Source organism: Heteronotia binoei, chromosome 2, assembly GCF_032191835.1.
Source record: "Heteronotia binoei isolate CCM8104 ecotype False Entrance Well chromosome 2, APGP_CSIRO_Hbin_v1, whole genome shotgun sequence".
NCBI lineage: Eukaryota > Metazoa > Chordata > Lepidosauria > Squamata > Gekkonidae > Heteronotia > Heteronotia binoei.
The window spans coordinates 2881534-2898660 of record NC_083224.1 but is presented as its reverse complement, the minus strand read 5'-3'; the positions used below and the strand labels follow the sequence as shown (position 1 = coordinate 2898660).

The 17127-nt window shown below is 48.7% G+C and overlaps 1 protein-coding gene across 1 annotated transcript in view; it reads right to left on the bottom strand.

Moving 5' to 3' along the window:
* The window catches only part of VSTM2L (V-set and transmembrane domain containing 2 like), a 216861-nt gene that overhangs the window by 33783 nt on the left and 165951 nt on the right, over nt 1–17127 (bottom strand). Inside the window, exon 2 of the mRNA XM_060233171.1 lies at nt 8893–9062. Coding sequence (XP_060089154.1) covers nt 8893–9062 — 170 coding nt within the window. The remainder of the gene's footprint in view (nt 1–8892; nt 9063–17127) is intronic.

The following is a 17127-nucleotide window of genomic DNA, read 5'->3' as shown; positions in this document are numbered from 1 at the left end:
AACATGTGGACAAAGGAGACCCGATAGATGTTGTTTACCTTGACTTCCAGAAAGCTTTTGATAAAGTTCCTCATCAAAGGCTCCTTAGAAAGCTTGAGAATCATGGAGTAAAAGGACAGGTCCTCTTGTGGATCAAAAACTGGCTGAGTAATAGGAAGCAGAGAGTGAGTATAAATGGGCAGTCTTCGCAGTGGAGGACGGTAAGCAGTGGGGTGCCGCAGGGCTCGGTACTGGGTCCCATGCTTTTTAACTTGTTCATAAATGATTTAGAGTTCGGAGTGAGCAGTGAAGTGGCCAAGTTTGCGGATGACACTAAATTGTTCAGGGTGGTGAGAACCAGAGAGGATTGTGAGGAACTCCAAAGGGATCTGTTGAGGCTGGGTGAGTGGGCGTCAACGTGGCAGATGCGGTTCAATGTGGCCAAGTGCAAAGTAATGCACATTGGGGCTAAGAATCCCAGCTACAAATACAAGTTGATGGGGTGTGAACTGGCAGAGACTGATCAAGAGAGAGATCTTGGGGTCATGATAGATAACTCACTGAAAGTGTCAAGACAGTGTGCGTTTGCAATAAAAAAGGCCAATGCCATGCTGGGAATTATTAGGAAGGGAATTGAAAACAAATCAGCCAGTATCATAATGCCCCTGTATAAATCGATGGTGCGGTCTCATTTGGAGTACTGTGTGCAGTTCTGGTCGCCGCACCTCAAAAAGGATATTATAGCTTTAGAGAAGGTGCAGAGAAGGGCAACTAGAATGATTAAAGGGCTGGAGCACTTTCCCTATGAAGAAAGGTTGAAACACTTGGGACTCTTTAGCTTGGAGAAACGTCGACTGCGGGGTGACATGATAGAGGTTTACAAGATAATGCATGGAATGGAGAAAGTAGAGAAAGAAGTACTTTTCTCCCTTTCTCACAATACAAGAACTCGTGGGCATTCGATGAAATTGCTGAACAGACAGGTTAAGACGGATAAAAGGAAGTACTTCTTCACCCAAAGGGTGATTAACATGTGGAATTCACTGCCACAGGAGGTGGTGGCGGCCACAAGTATAGCCACCTTCAAGAGGGGTTTAGATAAAAATATGGAGCACAGGTCCATCAGTGGCTATTAGCCACAGTGTATGGAGCACAGGTCCATCAGTGGCTATTAGCCACAGTGTATGGAGCACAGGTCCATCAGTGGCTATTAGCCACAGTGTATGTGTGTATATAACATTTTTTGCCACTGTGTGACACAGAGTGTTGGACTTGATGGGCCGTTGGCCTGATCCAACATGGCTTCTCTTATGTTCTTATGTAATGCCTGGCGATCTTAGGAGTGGGGCAGGCACACGGAGGGGACAGGGCCACGCACCACCGTGCATCTTATTGCAGGGGACAGTGTCCTGAGTGTGGGGATGTGTCACTTGGGGGTGGTTCAAATATTGTTTTGGGGTACAGCCTGTCCCCCGTGTCTGCCTTTTCAAATGGCCTGGGGGCACCTTGCTTTGGAGCAGCTGGCATGAGAACGGCTCATTGGACTGTGAGGCAGCACAAGTCACTCTCGAAGGGGAGAATCCTAGAGTTGGAAGGGACCTCCAGGGTCATCTACTCCAACCCCCTGCACAATGCAGGAAACTCACAAACCTCCCCCTAAATTCACAGGATCTTCATTGCTGTCAGATGGCCATCCAGCCTCTGTTTAAAAACCTCCAAGGAAGGAGAGCCCACCACCTCCTGAGGAAGGCTGTTCCACTGAGGAATAGCTTTAACGGTCAGGAAGTTCTTCCTCCTGTTGAGCCAGAAACTCTTTTAATTTCAACCCGTTGGTTCTGGTCCTATCTTTTGGGGCCACAGAAAACAATTCCACACCATCGTCCCTATGACAGCCCTTGAAGGACTTGAAGATGGTGATCCTATCACCTCTCAGCCGCCTCCTCTCCAGGCTAAACATCCCCAGGGGAGAGTCCCCTGAACATGGGGGTGTATGATATATGGGTGTCCAGACCTTATTTTGGAGTTCAGAGCTTTCAAACTCTCTGGAGAGCCAGTTTTGTGTAGTGGTTAAGTATGCGGACTCGACGGTGGCTCAGTGGTAGAGCATCTGCTTGGGAAGCAGAAGGTTCCAGGTTCAATCCCTGGCATCTCCAAAAAAGGGTCCAGGCAAATAGGTGTGAAAAACCTCAGCTTGAGACCCTGGAGAGCCGCTGCCAGTCTGAGAAGACAATACTGACTTTGATGGACCAAGGGTCTGATTCAGTATAAGGCAGCTTCATATGTTCATATCTGGGAGAACCGGGTTTGATTCCCCACTCCTCCACTTGCACGTGCTGGAATGGCCTTGGGTCAGCCATAGCTCTTGTAGGAGTTGTCCTTGAAAGGGCAACTGCTGTGAGAGCCCTCTCCAGCCCCACCCATCTCACAGGGGAGGGGTCTGTTGGGGAGGGGGAAGGTAAAGGAGATTGTGAGCCGCTCTGAGACTCTTGAGTGGAGGGTGGGATATAAATCCAATATCTTCATCTACCTCACAGGGTGTCTGTTGTGGGGGAGGAAGGGAAAGGAGATTGTGAGCTGCTCTGAGACTCTTCGGAGTGGAGGGTGGGATATATATCCAATATCTTCATCTACCTCACAGGGTGTCTGTTGTGGGGGGGGGGGGAGGAAGGGAAAGGAGATTGTGAGCCGCTCTGAGACTCTTGAGTGGAGGGTGGGATATAAATCCAGTATCTTCATCTACCTCACAGGGTGTCTGTTGTGGGGGGGGGGAGGTAAAGGAGATTGTGAGCCGCTCTGAGACTCTTCGGAGTGGAGGGCGGGATATAAATCCAATATCTTCTTCTTTTTCTTCTTCCTCAGTGTTTTTGGTTGAATTCACGAAGAAAGAATGAAGAAGAAACTGGGAATAAGGAGCCAATTTCAGCCTCCTTTTCTCCCCTCCAAGAGCAGGCAGGTTGTGCCATTCCCCCCCCCCCTTTTCCCAGCTGGGGGGGGGGGGTGTTGTTTGAAGGAAGAACAAGAGGCAAGCGTCCCTCAGCGGCGATTCCGAAGCCCCTAAAAGGACGTGATTACTGGAGATTGCTTGTTCTTGCTCTCCGAAGGCATGCCGTTTGCTCCCTTGTTTAACGCTCACTTTAAAATCAATACAAGCATTAATAAAAACAAAAACATGGGCTTAGAAGGGATTTGGGGGGGGGGGGGGGTAAAAAAAAGAAAAGAAAGAACACATTTGCAAGTGCTGTCTTGGGATGCTCTCTGATCTGTCCCTGAAGGGAAGCTTTGAGACTGGGAGAAGCGGGGAAGGGGAGAGAACTCCACTGCTCTCACTCCCATAAGCCTGTCCGTAGGATGCAGCAATGAGATGGCATTCGGAGCCCGCGGTATGCTGAGAAAAACAGAGCATGCTATGCACGGAAACTTGTGCATTTATGTTTTTCTCTTGCACAGGTTGATCCTAAACTGAAAGGATGCCATAGATCGAGGGGTGGGGCTTGCTTAAAATAGGGGGAACTATTAAAATTAGGGGACTACCAGGGGAGGGACGGTGGCTCTGTAGTAGAGCATCTGCTTGGTAAGCAGAAGGCCCCAGGTTCAATCCCCGGCATCTCCAACTAAAAAGGGTCCAGGCAAGTACTTTCCCTATGAAGAAAGGTTGAAACGCTTGGGACTCTTTAGCTTGGAGAAACGTCGACTGCGGGGTGACATGATAGAGGTTTACAAGATAATGCATGGAATGGAGAAAGTAGAGAAAGAAGTACTTTTCTCCCTTTCTCACAATACAAGAACTCGTGGGCATTCGATGAAATTGCTGAGCAGACAGGTTAAGACGGATAAAAGGAAGTACTTCTTCACCCAAAGGGTGATTAACATGTGGAATTCACTGCCACAGGAGGTGGTGGCGGCCACAAGTATAGCCACCTTCAAGAGGGGTTTAGATAAAAATATGGAGCACAGGTCCATCAGTGGCTATTAGCCACAGTGTATGTGTGTATATAACATTTTTTGCCACTGTGTGACACAGAGTGTTGGACTTGATGGGCCGTTGGCCTGATCCAACATGGCTTCTCTTATGTTCTTATGTTCTTAAGTAGGCGTGAAAAACCTCAGCTGGAGACCCTGGAGAGCCAATCTGAGTAGACAAGACTGACTTTGATGGACCAAGGGTCTGATTCAGTAGAAGGCAGTTTCATATGTTTGGGGAGAGACGGTGGCTCAGTGGTAGATCATCTGCTTGGTAAGCAGAAGGTCCCAGGTTCAATCCCCGGCATCTCCAACTAAAAAGTGTCCAGGCAAGTAGGCGTGAAAAACCTCAGCTGGGAGACCCTGGAGAGCCGCTGCCAGTCTGAGGAGACAAGACTGAGTTTGCTGGACCCGGGGTCCGGTTCAGTAGAAGGCAGCTTCGTATGTTCATAAGAAATATACTGAACGCCATCTGAAATGAAACTATGCCAAATGATATTAGCACCAGATTGTTTTAACTGTTTTAATTAATGGTTTAGTTTTAATTTAGGATGTAAGTAACATGAGTGAATTGTTTGATTTTGCTGGTTGTGAGCTGCCCTGAGCCTGCTTCGGCGGGGAGGGTGGGATATAAATCCAATAAACCTCAAACCTTAATATAAGAGCCACATAGAATAGATGTCAGATGTTTGAGAACTGCAAGACATGAACACCTCATGTTTGAGAGGAGGGAGGGAGGGAATTTATTTATTTATTTATTTATTACTTTACATTTATATCCCGCCGTCTCCGCAAACGGACTCAGGGCGGCTTACAGTATCATAAAAACAGTCAATTCCATATAAAACCAGGAAGAAGGGAGGAAGGAAGGAAGGAAGGAAGGAAGGAAGGAAGGAAGGAAGGAAGGAAGGAAGGAAGGAAGGAAGGAAGGAAGGAAGGAGAAGAAGATATTGGATTTATATCCCACCCTCCACTCCAAATCTCAGAGTCTCAGAGCGGCTCACAATTTCCTTTCCCTTCCTCCCCCACAACAGACACCCTGTGAGGTGGGTGGGGCTGAGAGGGCTCTCACAGCAGCTGCCCTTTCAAGGACAACCTCTGCCAGAGCTATGGCTGACCCAAGGCCATTCCAGCAGCTGCAAGTAGAAGAGTGGGGAATCAAACTCGGTTCTCCCAGATAAGAGAGCTATGGCTGCCCCAAGGCCATTCCAGCAGCTGCAAGTGGAGAAGTGGGGGATCAAACTCGGTTCTCCCAGATAAGAGAGCTCTGGCTAACCCAAGGCCATTCCAGCAGCTGCATGTGGAGGAGTGGGGGATCAAACTCGGTTCTCCCAGATAAGAGAGCTATGGCTGACCCAAGGCCATTCCAGCAGGTGCAAATGGAGGGGTGGGGAATCAAACCCGGTTCTCCCAGGTAAGAGTCCGCACACTTCACCACTACACCAAACTGGAAGGAAGGAAGGAGTAGAACGAAAGCCTAATCGAAAGAGTACTTTCCCCACCATGAATGGCCAACTCATCCAGCATTATTTGTGTGAGAGTATGAGGACACTGTCTTTAGAGGAGAGACCTCCAGAGATGTGCGTCTCCATGGAAGGCCATGTAGAGAGAGTGAGAGGACAAAGTGAGAAGGGGGTTCAGAGGACAATTCCCAGGTTAGGACAAAAGAGTGTTGGAGTGAGTGACTCAGCAAGTCTGGACATTGGGTGGGAGGGAGCTTTTGAATGGGATATCTCTCTTTGTCTGCATCTGGGAGCTGCCCTCTGACCTCTGCTCTCCCTTTGTCATCTCCGTCCCTGCACATGGCCTTCCATGGAGACACATGTCTCTGCGGGACAAAGAGAGACATCCCATTCAAGGAGATCACCTCTATGCCCTTAGTGTTATTTAGCACTCTCTCCCTAAGGCCCAGGCATGCTGAGTCGCTCAGTCCAACAGGACCCTGGGACCTTCTGAATGCCAAGCAGAGCCAGTGTCATGAGCCCTGACGAGGGGGAGCTGGAAGGGTTAACAGACTGGGAAGAGTTGCCAACCAGCTCCTCAGCCAAACAACCAGCAGCTGGCCCATCAATCACCCTCCTCACATTCCAGGCACCAGCTGCGGACAATCAATCTCCTCCAAGCTCTCCCCCTCCCATCTCAAGAGTTCAAAGCAGGCTCTGGAAAGCACTTTCAGAGCGAAGGCATGAGGCACGCCGATGCTTCAGATCTCTCAGCCCTGAGCTCTACCAGAGTCGCTACCACCCAGGAAGCAGGTTGATTGAGAGTCCCATATAGCTCCCACCCAGGACCTGGTAACCTTGTGGAAGCAACAAGTCTATTTTCTGGCTTGCATCCACGCTCCTTCCTGATCCTGACCAGCTTGAATTCCTTGGCACCCTGACCCTTTGGCTTTTGAACAAAGCAGGAGTCAAGTTGTACCTTTAAGACCAACCAAGTTTTATTGAGAATGTAAGCTTTCGTGTGCTCTCTAAGCACACTTCATCAGACGAAGTGGATCAGGTGTTGTGGGCTGAAATGCAAGCGGGTTGTTGATTAAGTCTGCAGACTGATCACACGGTAAGCCAGTGTGGCTTGACCATTTGGTCTGGATAGCTGTAAAAGGTAATAAAGTCCTCTGCCAATTGGTGTTTCTGTAAGTCTAGGTGAATCACAAAAGGATGTGTGTTTCCTAGTTGCAGTCCACCTAATTTATTAAATTAAGGCTCTCCAGACCAAATGGCCAAGCCACACTAGTTTACCATGTGATCAGTCTGCAGACAATCAACAAACTGCTTGCATTTCAGCCCACCATACCTGATCCCCTCATCCGATGAAGTGTGCTTAGAGAGCACACGAAAGCTGACGTTCTCAATAAAAGATTTCAGGTTTTCACGGCTGGTAACATCATTAGGGTTTGTAGAATCTTTCGGGATCAAGTGCCGTGTTCTACTGGAGAAAGTTTTCCTTCCAGACGTTTCGTTCTCAGCTGCGGAGAACATCCTCAGTGGCGTTGCAGCCGGAGCAGGCGCTCTGACCTTCTTGGCTGCTGTGCATTGAGAACAAAGCACATTGAGAACAAAGTTCTCAATAAAGCTCGGTTGGTCTTAAAGGTGCCACTCCACTCCTGCTTTGTTCGACTGCTTCAGACCAACCCGGCTGCCCGCTTGGATCTATCCTTTGGCTTTTGGACACCGACTTCTGATTCCGGTTTGCGATTTTGCTTTGGCGGCTTGGCTCCTGCTTGACTTCCTGTACTTGAACCTCGGACCGCCTTTGGACTCCCGCCTGCCTGCGCCCTGGGAACCTGGCAGCCCCCGCCTCTCCCCTGGAAGAGAGTGGGAAGCGCCTCTTCCGATACAAGCTGCCCAAATTAGGCAGACGCCTCATTACCTGTTGCAGGGAGCTGAGAGCGTGATTTGCGCTACTGACGCCTGTGTCTTTTTGCAGCAGACGCAGTGCTAAGCTTACCCCGAGGAATCTGGCAACTGTCGTTTTGGGAGGGTGCTGCTGGGAGTTCTCTGCTGGAGTTCCCCAGGCCTTTTCTCGGGAAGGCAGCTTCCTGCCGGGAAGGGGTATGAAATGAGGGTAATGAATGGTTACCCATTCATTACCCCTCCAGCCTAGAAATAGCAGCTCTCCAGCAGCCCTGGCCCCACTCAATGCACAGCAGCCAAGAAGGTCAGAGCGCCTGCTCCGGCTGCAACGCCACTGAGGATGTTCTCCGCAGCTGAGAACGAAACTTCTGGAAGGAAAACTTTCTCCAGTAGAACACGGCACTTGAGCCCGAAAGATTCTACAAGCCCTAATAATGGTTTTGACTCTAGCAGCAGCTTCCCAGCTTCCTTCGCCAGATGCACGACTGTGAAGGAGAGAGTTATGCGCGCTCCGTGGCTAAAAACTGCATTAGAGTTGCCAGGTCTGACTCAGGAAATCTCTGGGGACTTTGGGGGTGGAGCCAGGAGGCTTTCCCATTCCCTAAATAAATAAATATAAATAAATATTCCGTCTAGTCAAAGCGATGGTATTCCCAGTAGTAATGTGTGGCTGTGAGAGCTGGACCATAAGGAAGGCCGAGCGCAGAAGAATAGATGCTTTTGAGCTGTGGTGCTGGAGAAGACTCTTGAGAGTCCCTTGGACTGCAAGAAGATCCAGTCAGTCAGTCCTAAGGGAAATCAACCCTGACTGTTCCCCGGAAGGTCAGATGCTGAAGCTGAAGCTCCAATACTTTGGCCATCCAATGAGAAGGGAGCACTCGCTGGAGAAGACCCTGATGCTGGGAAAGACATCACCCTGCCAACAGAAGCCCGTATAGTCAAAGCAATGATATTCCCAGTAGTAATGTATGGCTCTGAGAGCTGGACCATAAAGAAGGCTGAGCGCAGAAGAATAGATGCTTTTGAGCTGTGGTGCTGGAGAAGACTCTTGAGAGTCCCTCGGACTGCAAGAAGATCCAATCGGTCAGTCCAAAGGGAAATCAACCCAGACTGTTCCCTGGAAGGTCAGATGCTGAAGCTGAAGCTCCAATACTTTGGCTCCCAAATGAGAAGGGAGTGCTCACTGGAGAAGATCCTGATGCTGGGAAAGAGAGAAGGCAAAAGAAGAAGGGGACGGCAAAAGAGGAGATGGCTGGACAACGTCACTGACGTAACTAACACAAATTTGAGCAGACTTCGGAGGATGGTGGAAGACAGGAGGGCCTGGCGTGACTTGGTCCATGGGGCTGCAAAGAGTCGGACTCAACTGTGCGACTGAACAACAAAAAATAAATAAAAGTACAGCAATTGCAGTTCCCACGAATACAGTCTTCATTTCCTCCTCTCTTTCTTTTTTTGCCTAGAGTTCTCTTGCTGAAAAATCTCCTTCCAAACCTGCTCACAACATCAGCCCTTGGGATGTGTCAGGCTTTTTGAAAAATGAGATGATGGAGAGAAAGGCTGGGGAGTGTGTATGTGTTTGTGGGGGTGTCGGTACCTGGTTTGAAGCCCAGTTCTGCTTGTCTGTCCAGTCTTTGTGAGTGCGCACGTACCACCACTGGATTTCGAGTGAGTAGGAAGGGGAGCCGCTGCCACGGAAGGAGCATGCCATCTCCACGTCCTCGCCAGCCCGAGCTGTCATGTCATGGGGGGTCTCTGTGAAAAAGGCTGCAAGAAAAAAGGAGAGTCAAAAGGCAGCCAGTAGAAGTAGAGAAAGAAGGTAGAGAAGGTAAGGTAGAGAAGGTAACCTGTGAAGGTAGAGAAAGAAGTACTTTTCTCCCTTTCTCACATAGAATCATAGAGTTGGAAGGGACCTCCAGGTTCATCTAGTCCAAACCCCTGCACAATGCAGGAAACTCACAAACACCTCCCCCTGAATTCACAGGATCTTCATTGCTGTCAGATGGCCACCTAGCCTCTGTTGAAAAACCTCCAAGGAAGGAGAGCCCACCACCTCCCAAGGAAGCCTGTTCCACTGAGGAACTGCTTTAACGGTCAGGAAGTTCTTCCTAATGTTGAGCCGGAAACTCTTTTGATTTAATTTCAACCCATTGGTTCCAGTCCTACTTTCTGGGGCAACAGAAAACAATTCCACACCATCCTCTATATGACAGCCCTTCAAGGACTTGAGGATGGGGATCATATCACCTCTCAGTCACCTCCTCTCCAGGCTAAACATCCCCAGCTCCTTCCACCTTTTCTCATTGGACTTGGTCTCCAGACCCCTCACCATCTTCGTCGCCCTCCTCTGGACCCCTTCTAGCTTGTCTATATCACAATACAAGAACTTGTGGGCATTCAATGAAATTGCTGAGCAGTCGGGTTAAAACGGATAAAAGGAAGTCCTTCTTCACCCAAAGGGCGATTAACACGTGAAATTCACTGCCACAGGAGGTGGCGACGGCTGTAGGATAGGCAACTTCAAAAGGGGATTGGATAAATATTTGGAGCAGAGCTCCATCAGCGGCTATTATCCACAAAGAATAGATGGAACTCTCTGTCTGGAGCAGTGATGCTCTGTATTCTTCGTGCTTGGGGTGGGGGAGGAAACAGGGGGGGGGACTTCTAGTGTCCTGGCCCCACTGATGGCCCTCCTGATGGCACCTGGTTTTTTTGGCCCCTGTGTGACGCAGAGTGTTGGACTGGGTGGGCCACTGGCCTGATCCAACATGGCTTCTCTTATGTTCTTCTGTGACACAGAGTGTTGGACTGGATGGGCCATTGTCTTGATCCAACATGGCTTCTCTTGTGTTCTTCTGTTACATAGAGTGTTGGACTGGAGGGGCCATTGGCCTGATCCACCAGGGCTTCTCTTATGTTCTTCTGTGACACAGAGTGTTGGACTGGAGGGGCCACTGGCCTGATCCAACATGGCTTCTCTTATGTTCTTATGTGACACAGAGCGTTGGACTGGAGGGGCCATTGGCCTGATCTAACATGGCTTCTCTTATGTTCTTATGTGACACAGAGTGTTGGGCTGGATGGGCCATTGGCCTGATCCAACATGGCTTCTCTTATGTTCTTATGTTATATGGGTATGGGAAATGGTGGCTTTCCCATTGGCAGCTGCCAGTCTGGGGGCACCCCAAAAAGCGTGTGTCCCTGGAAAAGTTGTCAGGTTTTCAAACAGCCCTTGCACCCGTGTGTTTGACAGCAGCTCAGATGACCTGGCACTAATGTCTGTCTGCCACCATGCCACCCCACCTGGATCTGTCTCGCATTAGTACCATCTGCCAGGATTTGACCGCTTTGGAGAAAGGAAAATACTATATGATCCTGAATGTGGCCAAGTACAAAGTAATGCACATCGGGGCCAAGAATCCCAGCTACAAATACAAGTTGGTGGGGTGTGAACTGGCAGAGACTGACCAAGAGAGAGATCTTGGGGTCGTGGTAGATAACTCACTGAAAATGTCAAGACAGTGTGCGATTGCAATAAAAAAGGCCAACACCATGCTGGGAATTATTAGGAAGGGAACTGAAAACAAATCACCCAGTATCATAATGCCCCTGTATAAATCGATGGTGCGGTCTCATTTGGAGTACTGTGTGCAGTTCTGGTCACCGCACCTCAAAAAGGATATTATAGCATTGGAAAAAGTGCAGAAAAGGGCAGTTAGAATGATTAAAGGTTTGGAACACTTTCCCTGTGAAGAAAGGTTAAAACGCATGGGGCTCTTTAGCTTGGAGAAACATTGACTGCGGGGTGACATGATAGAGGTTTACAAGATAATGCATGGGATGGAGAAAGAAGAGAAATAAGTACTTTTCTCCCTTTCTCACAATACAAGAACTTGTGGGCATTTGATGAAATTGCTGAGCAATCAGGTTAAAATGGATAAAAGGAAGTACTTCTTCACTCAAAGGGTGATGAACATGTGTTGGACTGGATGGTCCATTGGCCTGATCCAACATGGCTTCTCTTATGTTCTTATGTGACACAGAGTGTTGGACTGGATGGGCCATTGGCCTGATCCAACAGGGCTTCTCTTATGTTCTTCTGTGACACAGAGTGTTGGATTGGATGGGCCATTGGCCTGATCCAACATGGTTTCTCTTATGTTCTTATTTGACACAGAATGTTGGACTGGATGGGCCATTGGCCTGATCCAACAGGGCTTCTCTTATGTTCTTGTGTGACACAGAGTGTTGGACTGGATGGGCCATTGGCCTGATCCAACATTGCGTCTCTTATGTTCTTATGTGACACAGAGTGTTGGACTGGATGGGCCACTGGCCTGATCCAACAGGGCTTCTCTTATGTTCTTATGTGACACAGAGTGTTGGACTGGAGGGGCTACTGGCCTGATTCAACAGGACTTCTCTTATGTTCTTATGTGACACAGAGTGTTGGACTGGAGGGGCCATTGGCCTGATCCAACAGGGCTTCTCTTATGTTCTTATGTAATAGATGAAGTAGCAGCGTTGTGATTTTATCTGATTGTTATACTGTTTTAATAGTGTTGTTAGCTGCCTTGAGTCTTCATAGAATGGGCAGGATATAAATCTAATCTAATAAATCAATAATAAGACTCAGTCAGAAGTCCAGGAACCAGAGACAGCATCGCCCCCGCCCCCAGCCCTAGTTCTCAGAAAGGAACAATGGATTTTCTCATAAGGACAAAGTCAAACTTAGCCTTGAATGCCTGACCACGTTTGGCCCCGTTTGGGGGTTAAATTTGTGGGGGCGGTCCTTTTGAAAACATTTCTTGGACAATTAAAAATCAGACCTGTCAAGCCATTAAAAGGCCCTCCAGTTAATTAGCTATCGTCTTTCAAATGATTAATCAATTAGCCAATTAAAATAAATACTACAGTAACTCGATGCAGGTGTTATCTTGAGAATACGCAATTAAGACGGCGATTGCTCTTGACTAAATAACACAGACAAGTCGTTTATTGTTGGGGGAAAATCATCTTCAACGTGTCGCCGCGATTGAGAGATGCACTGAGATTTGGGCGCTCAGCGATTCTTCCCAGGCAGACTTGCTTTGCGCAGGACGTGTTTATTTCTGTCGAGCGGCTGGAGCAACACAGAAGCAGAAGAGACAATCGTGTCTGCAGGAAGGAGACGGTGGAGGGGGGAGAATTTCTGGGAAAGATTTAGAGATTGTAACAGAGAGCAAGCTGAACAACAGCCCTGCAAGGCAGGCAAAGGCAACCGAGAGGCTCCACTCCCATCGCCTAAATCTCTTGAAATGACAGCTGATCTCCAGATAAGAGGGATTAATTCCCCCGGGAGAAAATGGCTGCTTAGGAAGGTAAATTCTATGGCGTTGTACCTGTAAAGGCTTCTGCCCTCTCCAAACCCTGCCCTCCACCCCCAAATCTCCAGGAATCTGCCAGCCCAGTGTTGGCAACACTGGACTCTATGGTAGGGAGAGCCAGTTTGAGTGTAGTGGTGAAGTGTGTGGACTCTGAGAGAACTGGGTTTGGTTCCCCACTTTGCCACTTGCAGCTGCTGAGATGGTCTTGGGTCAGCCATAGCTCTCATAGGAGTTGTCCTTGAAAGGGTAGCTTCTGTCAGAGCTCTCTCAGCCCCACCCACCTCACAGGGTGTCTGTTGTGAGGGAGGGAGAGAAAGGAGATCGTGAGCCGCTCTGAGTGCAGGGCGGAATATAAATCCAATGTCTTCTTCTAGGGTTGCCAAGTCCAATTCAAGAAATATCTGGGGACTTTGGGGGTGGAGCCAGGAGACTTTGGGGGTGGAGCCAGGAGCAAGGTTGTGACAGCCACAATTGAACTCCAAAAGGAGTTCTGGCCATCACATCGAAAGGGAACCTTTTAAATGCCTTCCCTCCATTGGAAATAATGAAGGCTAGGGGGACCTTCTTTGGGGGCTGATAGAATTGGACCTCCTGACCCAATCTTTTGAAACTTGGAGGGTCTTTTGGGGAGCAACACTGGATGCTATGCTGAAAATCTGGTGCCTCTATCCCAAAAAACAGCCTCTCCAGAGCCCCAGATACCCGCAGATCAATTCTTCATTATTTTCTTTGGGAAGAAGTGTCCATAGGGAATAATAGCGTGCCCAGCAGGTATTTCCCTCCCCCGCCCATGTTTTCTGTTGACCCTGAAGCGGGGGGGAGAGCCTCCAAACCGGGGAATCCCCTGCCCCCACCTGGGGATTGGCACCCCTACTCCACGAATCAGTGGGGTCTGTCCTCCTACATCCAAACCCGGCGTTGCTCCATTCCAGCCCCACTTATTTATCCTGTTTTCCTAGGAACGTTTGCTGTTGATTCAAATGCTGTCATGCAAATGTTATTGTATATTGCAAATGGCTTACGGAACAGTCTCATCGTGCTTAGAATGGGCCTGAGGTCCCAGTTAGGGTTGGCAGGTGCCCCCTGGGCATCGGCAGGCAGGGGGTTGCCAGATCCTTCAAGTCCTTGAAGGGCTGTCCTATAGAGGATGGTGCGGAATTATATTCTGTGGCCCCGGAAGGTCGGACCAGAACCCATGGGTTGAAATTGAATCCTAGAGTTGGAAGGGACCTCTAGGGTCATCTAGTCCAACCCCCTGCACATTGCAGGAAACTCACAAGCCCCTCCCCCTCAATCCACAGGACCTTCACTGCTGTCAGAGAGCCATCCAGCCTCTGTTAAGAAACCTCCCAGGAAGGAAAGCCCAGTTAAAGCATAGAATCCTAGAGCTGGAAGGGACCTCCAGGGTCATCTAGTCCATTCCCCTGAAAAATGCAGGAAACTCACAAACACCTCCCCCTAAATCCACAGGAACCTCATTGCTGTCAGATGGCCATCCAGCCTCTGCTGAAAAACCTCCAAGGAAGGAGAGCCCAGTTAAAGCACAGAATCCTAGAGTTGGAAGGGACCTCCAGGGTCATCTAGCCCAACCCCCTGCACAATGCAGGGAACTCACAAGCCCCTCCCCCTCAATCCACAGGACTATCATTGCTGTCAGAGAGCCATCCAGCCTCTGTTAAGAAACCTCCAAGGAAGGAGAGCCCAGTTAAAGCATAGAATCCTAGAGTTGGAAGGGACCTCCAGGGTCATCTAGTCCAACCCCCTGCACATTGCAAGAAACTCACAAACCCCTCCCCCTCAATCCACAGGACCTTCACTGATGTCAGAGGGCCATGCAGGCTCTGTTAAGAAACCTCCCAGGAAGGAGAGCCCAGTTAAAGCATAGAATCCTAGAGATGGAAGGGACCTCCAGGGTCATCTAGTCCACCCTCTGCACAATGCAGGAAATCCACAGAGAGTCACAAGGCAGCCACTAGAAGTAGAGAAAGAAGGTAGAGAAGGTAACCTGTGAAGGAAGAGAAGGCAGAGAAAGAAGTACTTTTCTCCCTTTCTCACATAGAATCATAGAGTTGGAAGGGACCTCCAGGTTCATCTAGTCCAACACCCTGCACAATGCAGGAAACTCACAAACACCTCCCCCTAATTTCACAGGATCTTCATTGCTGTCAGATGGGCCTCTAGCCTCTGTTTAAAAACCTCCAAGGAAGGAGAGCCCACTACCTTCTGAGGAAGCCTATTCCACTGAGGAACCGCTCTAACGGTCAGGAAGTTCATAGAATCACAGAGTTGGAAAAGACCTCTAGGGTCATCTAGTCCAACCCCCTGCGCAATGCAGGAAATTCACAAATACTGCCTTCTAATTTCACAGGATCTTCATCGCTGTCAGATGGCCATCTAGCCTCCACTGAATAACCTCCAAGGAAGGAGAGCCCACCACCTCCCAAGGAGGAAGCCTGTTCCATTGAGGAACCGCTTAGAAGGACTTCCTGACCGTTAGAGGGGTTCCTCAGTGGAACAGGCTTCCTCTTTGCGAGGTGGTGGGCTCTCCTTCCTTGGAGGTTTTTAAACAGAGGCTAGATGGCCGTCTGACAATAGCCCCATGGCGCAGAGTTGTAAAGCTGCAGTACCGTAGTCTGAGCCCTCTGCTCACGACCTGAGTTTGATCTCAGAGGATGCTGGGTTCAGGTAGCCGGCTCAAGGTTGACTCAGCCTTCCATCCTTCCGAGGTCGGTAAAATGAGTCCCCAGCTCGCTGGGGGTAAAGTGTAGATGACTGGGGCAGGCAATGGCAAACCACCCCGTAAAAAGTCTGCCGTGAAAATGTTGTGATGTGATGTCACCCAGAGTCGGAAGCGACTGGTGCTTGCACAGGGGACTACCTTTATCTTTATCAGCAATGCTGATTCTGTGAATTTAAAGGTAAAGGTAGCCCCCTGTGCAAGCTCCAGTCGTTTTTGACTCTGGAGTGACGTCGCTCTCACAACGTTTTCACAGCAGACTTTTTACGGGGTGGTTTGCCATTGCCTTCCCCAGTCGTCTACACTTTCCCCCCAGCAAGCTGGGTACTCATTTTTCCGACCTTGGAAGGATGGAAGGCTGAATCAACCTGGAGCTGGTTACCTGAACCAGCTTCTGCTGGGATCAAACTTTGCCACTCTGCGCTACGGGGCTCTTTTCTGTGAATTTAGGGGGAGGCATTTGTGAATTTCATGCATTGTACAGGGGGCTGGACTAGATGACCCTGGAGGTCGCTTCCAGCTCTAGGATTCTATGATTCTATCCAGGCAGGGAAACTCCCTCCCTCCCTTCCTCTTTCTTTCTTTCTTTCTTTCTTTCTTTCTTTCTTTCTTTCTTTCTTTCTTTCTTTCTTTCTTTCTTTCTTTCTTTCTTTCTTTCTTTCTTTCTTTCTTTCTTTCTTTCTTTCTTTCTTTCTTTCTTTCTTTCCTCCCCCTTCCTCCCTCCCTCCTTTCTTTCTTTCTTTCTTTCTTTCTTTCTTTCTTTCTTTCTTTCTTTCTTTCTTTCTTTCTTTCTTTCTTTCTTTCTTTCTTTCTTTCTTTCTTTCTTTCTTTCTTTCTTTCTCTTTCTTTCTTTCTCCCACCCTCCTTCCTTCCTTCCTTCCTTCCTTCCTTCCTTCCTTCCTTCCTTCCTTCCTTCCTTCCTTCCTTCCTTCCTTCCTTCCTTCCTTTCTTCCTCCCTCCCTTCTTCCTTGCTTCTTTCTTTCTTTCCTTCTTCCTCCCTCCCTTCTTCTTCCTTCCTCCCTCCTCCCTCCCTTCTTTCTTTCTTTCTTTCTTTCTTTCTTTCTTTCTTTCTTTTCTTCTTTTCTTTCTTTCTTTCTTTCTTTCTTTCTTTCTTTCTTTCTTTCTTTCTTTCTTTCTTTCTCTTTCTTTCTTTCTTTCTTTCTTTCTTTCTTTCTTTCTTTCTTTCTTTCTTTCTTTCTTTCTTTCTTCCTTCCTTCCTTCCTTCCTTCCTTCCTTCCTCCCTCCCTCTCTCCCTCCCTTCCTTCCTTCCTTCTTTCCTTCCTTCCTCCCTCTGAAGCAGGGAACGCTGATGGTGATCCCGAAGAGAAGGCGGGGAATAGAACAAAGCAGTAGACAAGTGGTACCTTTAAGACCAACTACGTTTCATGCAGAAGGGGAGCTTCTGTGTGCTCTAAGCAGACTGCATCAGACAGAATGGGAACGGCAAACAGCAGTTCTTAATATCAGCGGACAGCGAGTTGGTAAGTAGAATTATGGGAATGTTTTTAGCAGAGTAAAAGAATCACAAATTGGGGTCTGTGTTTGTTAATTAAGTGTTAGGGCAAAGCAGGGCTGAAACAACATTGGAGGGTGATAAAAGAAAAAGCAGACTGAGGTCGTAGGTGCGAGCTGCCATACATCTGGGTAACTTTCTGGCTTTGTTAGTTTAAATAAGCGTGCTTCCTAGGCAAAGAAACACTTCGCTTGGGAGGCAAACCCGAGCCCAAAG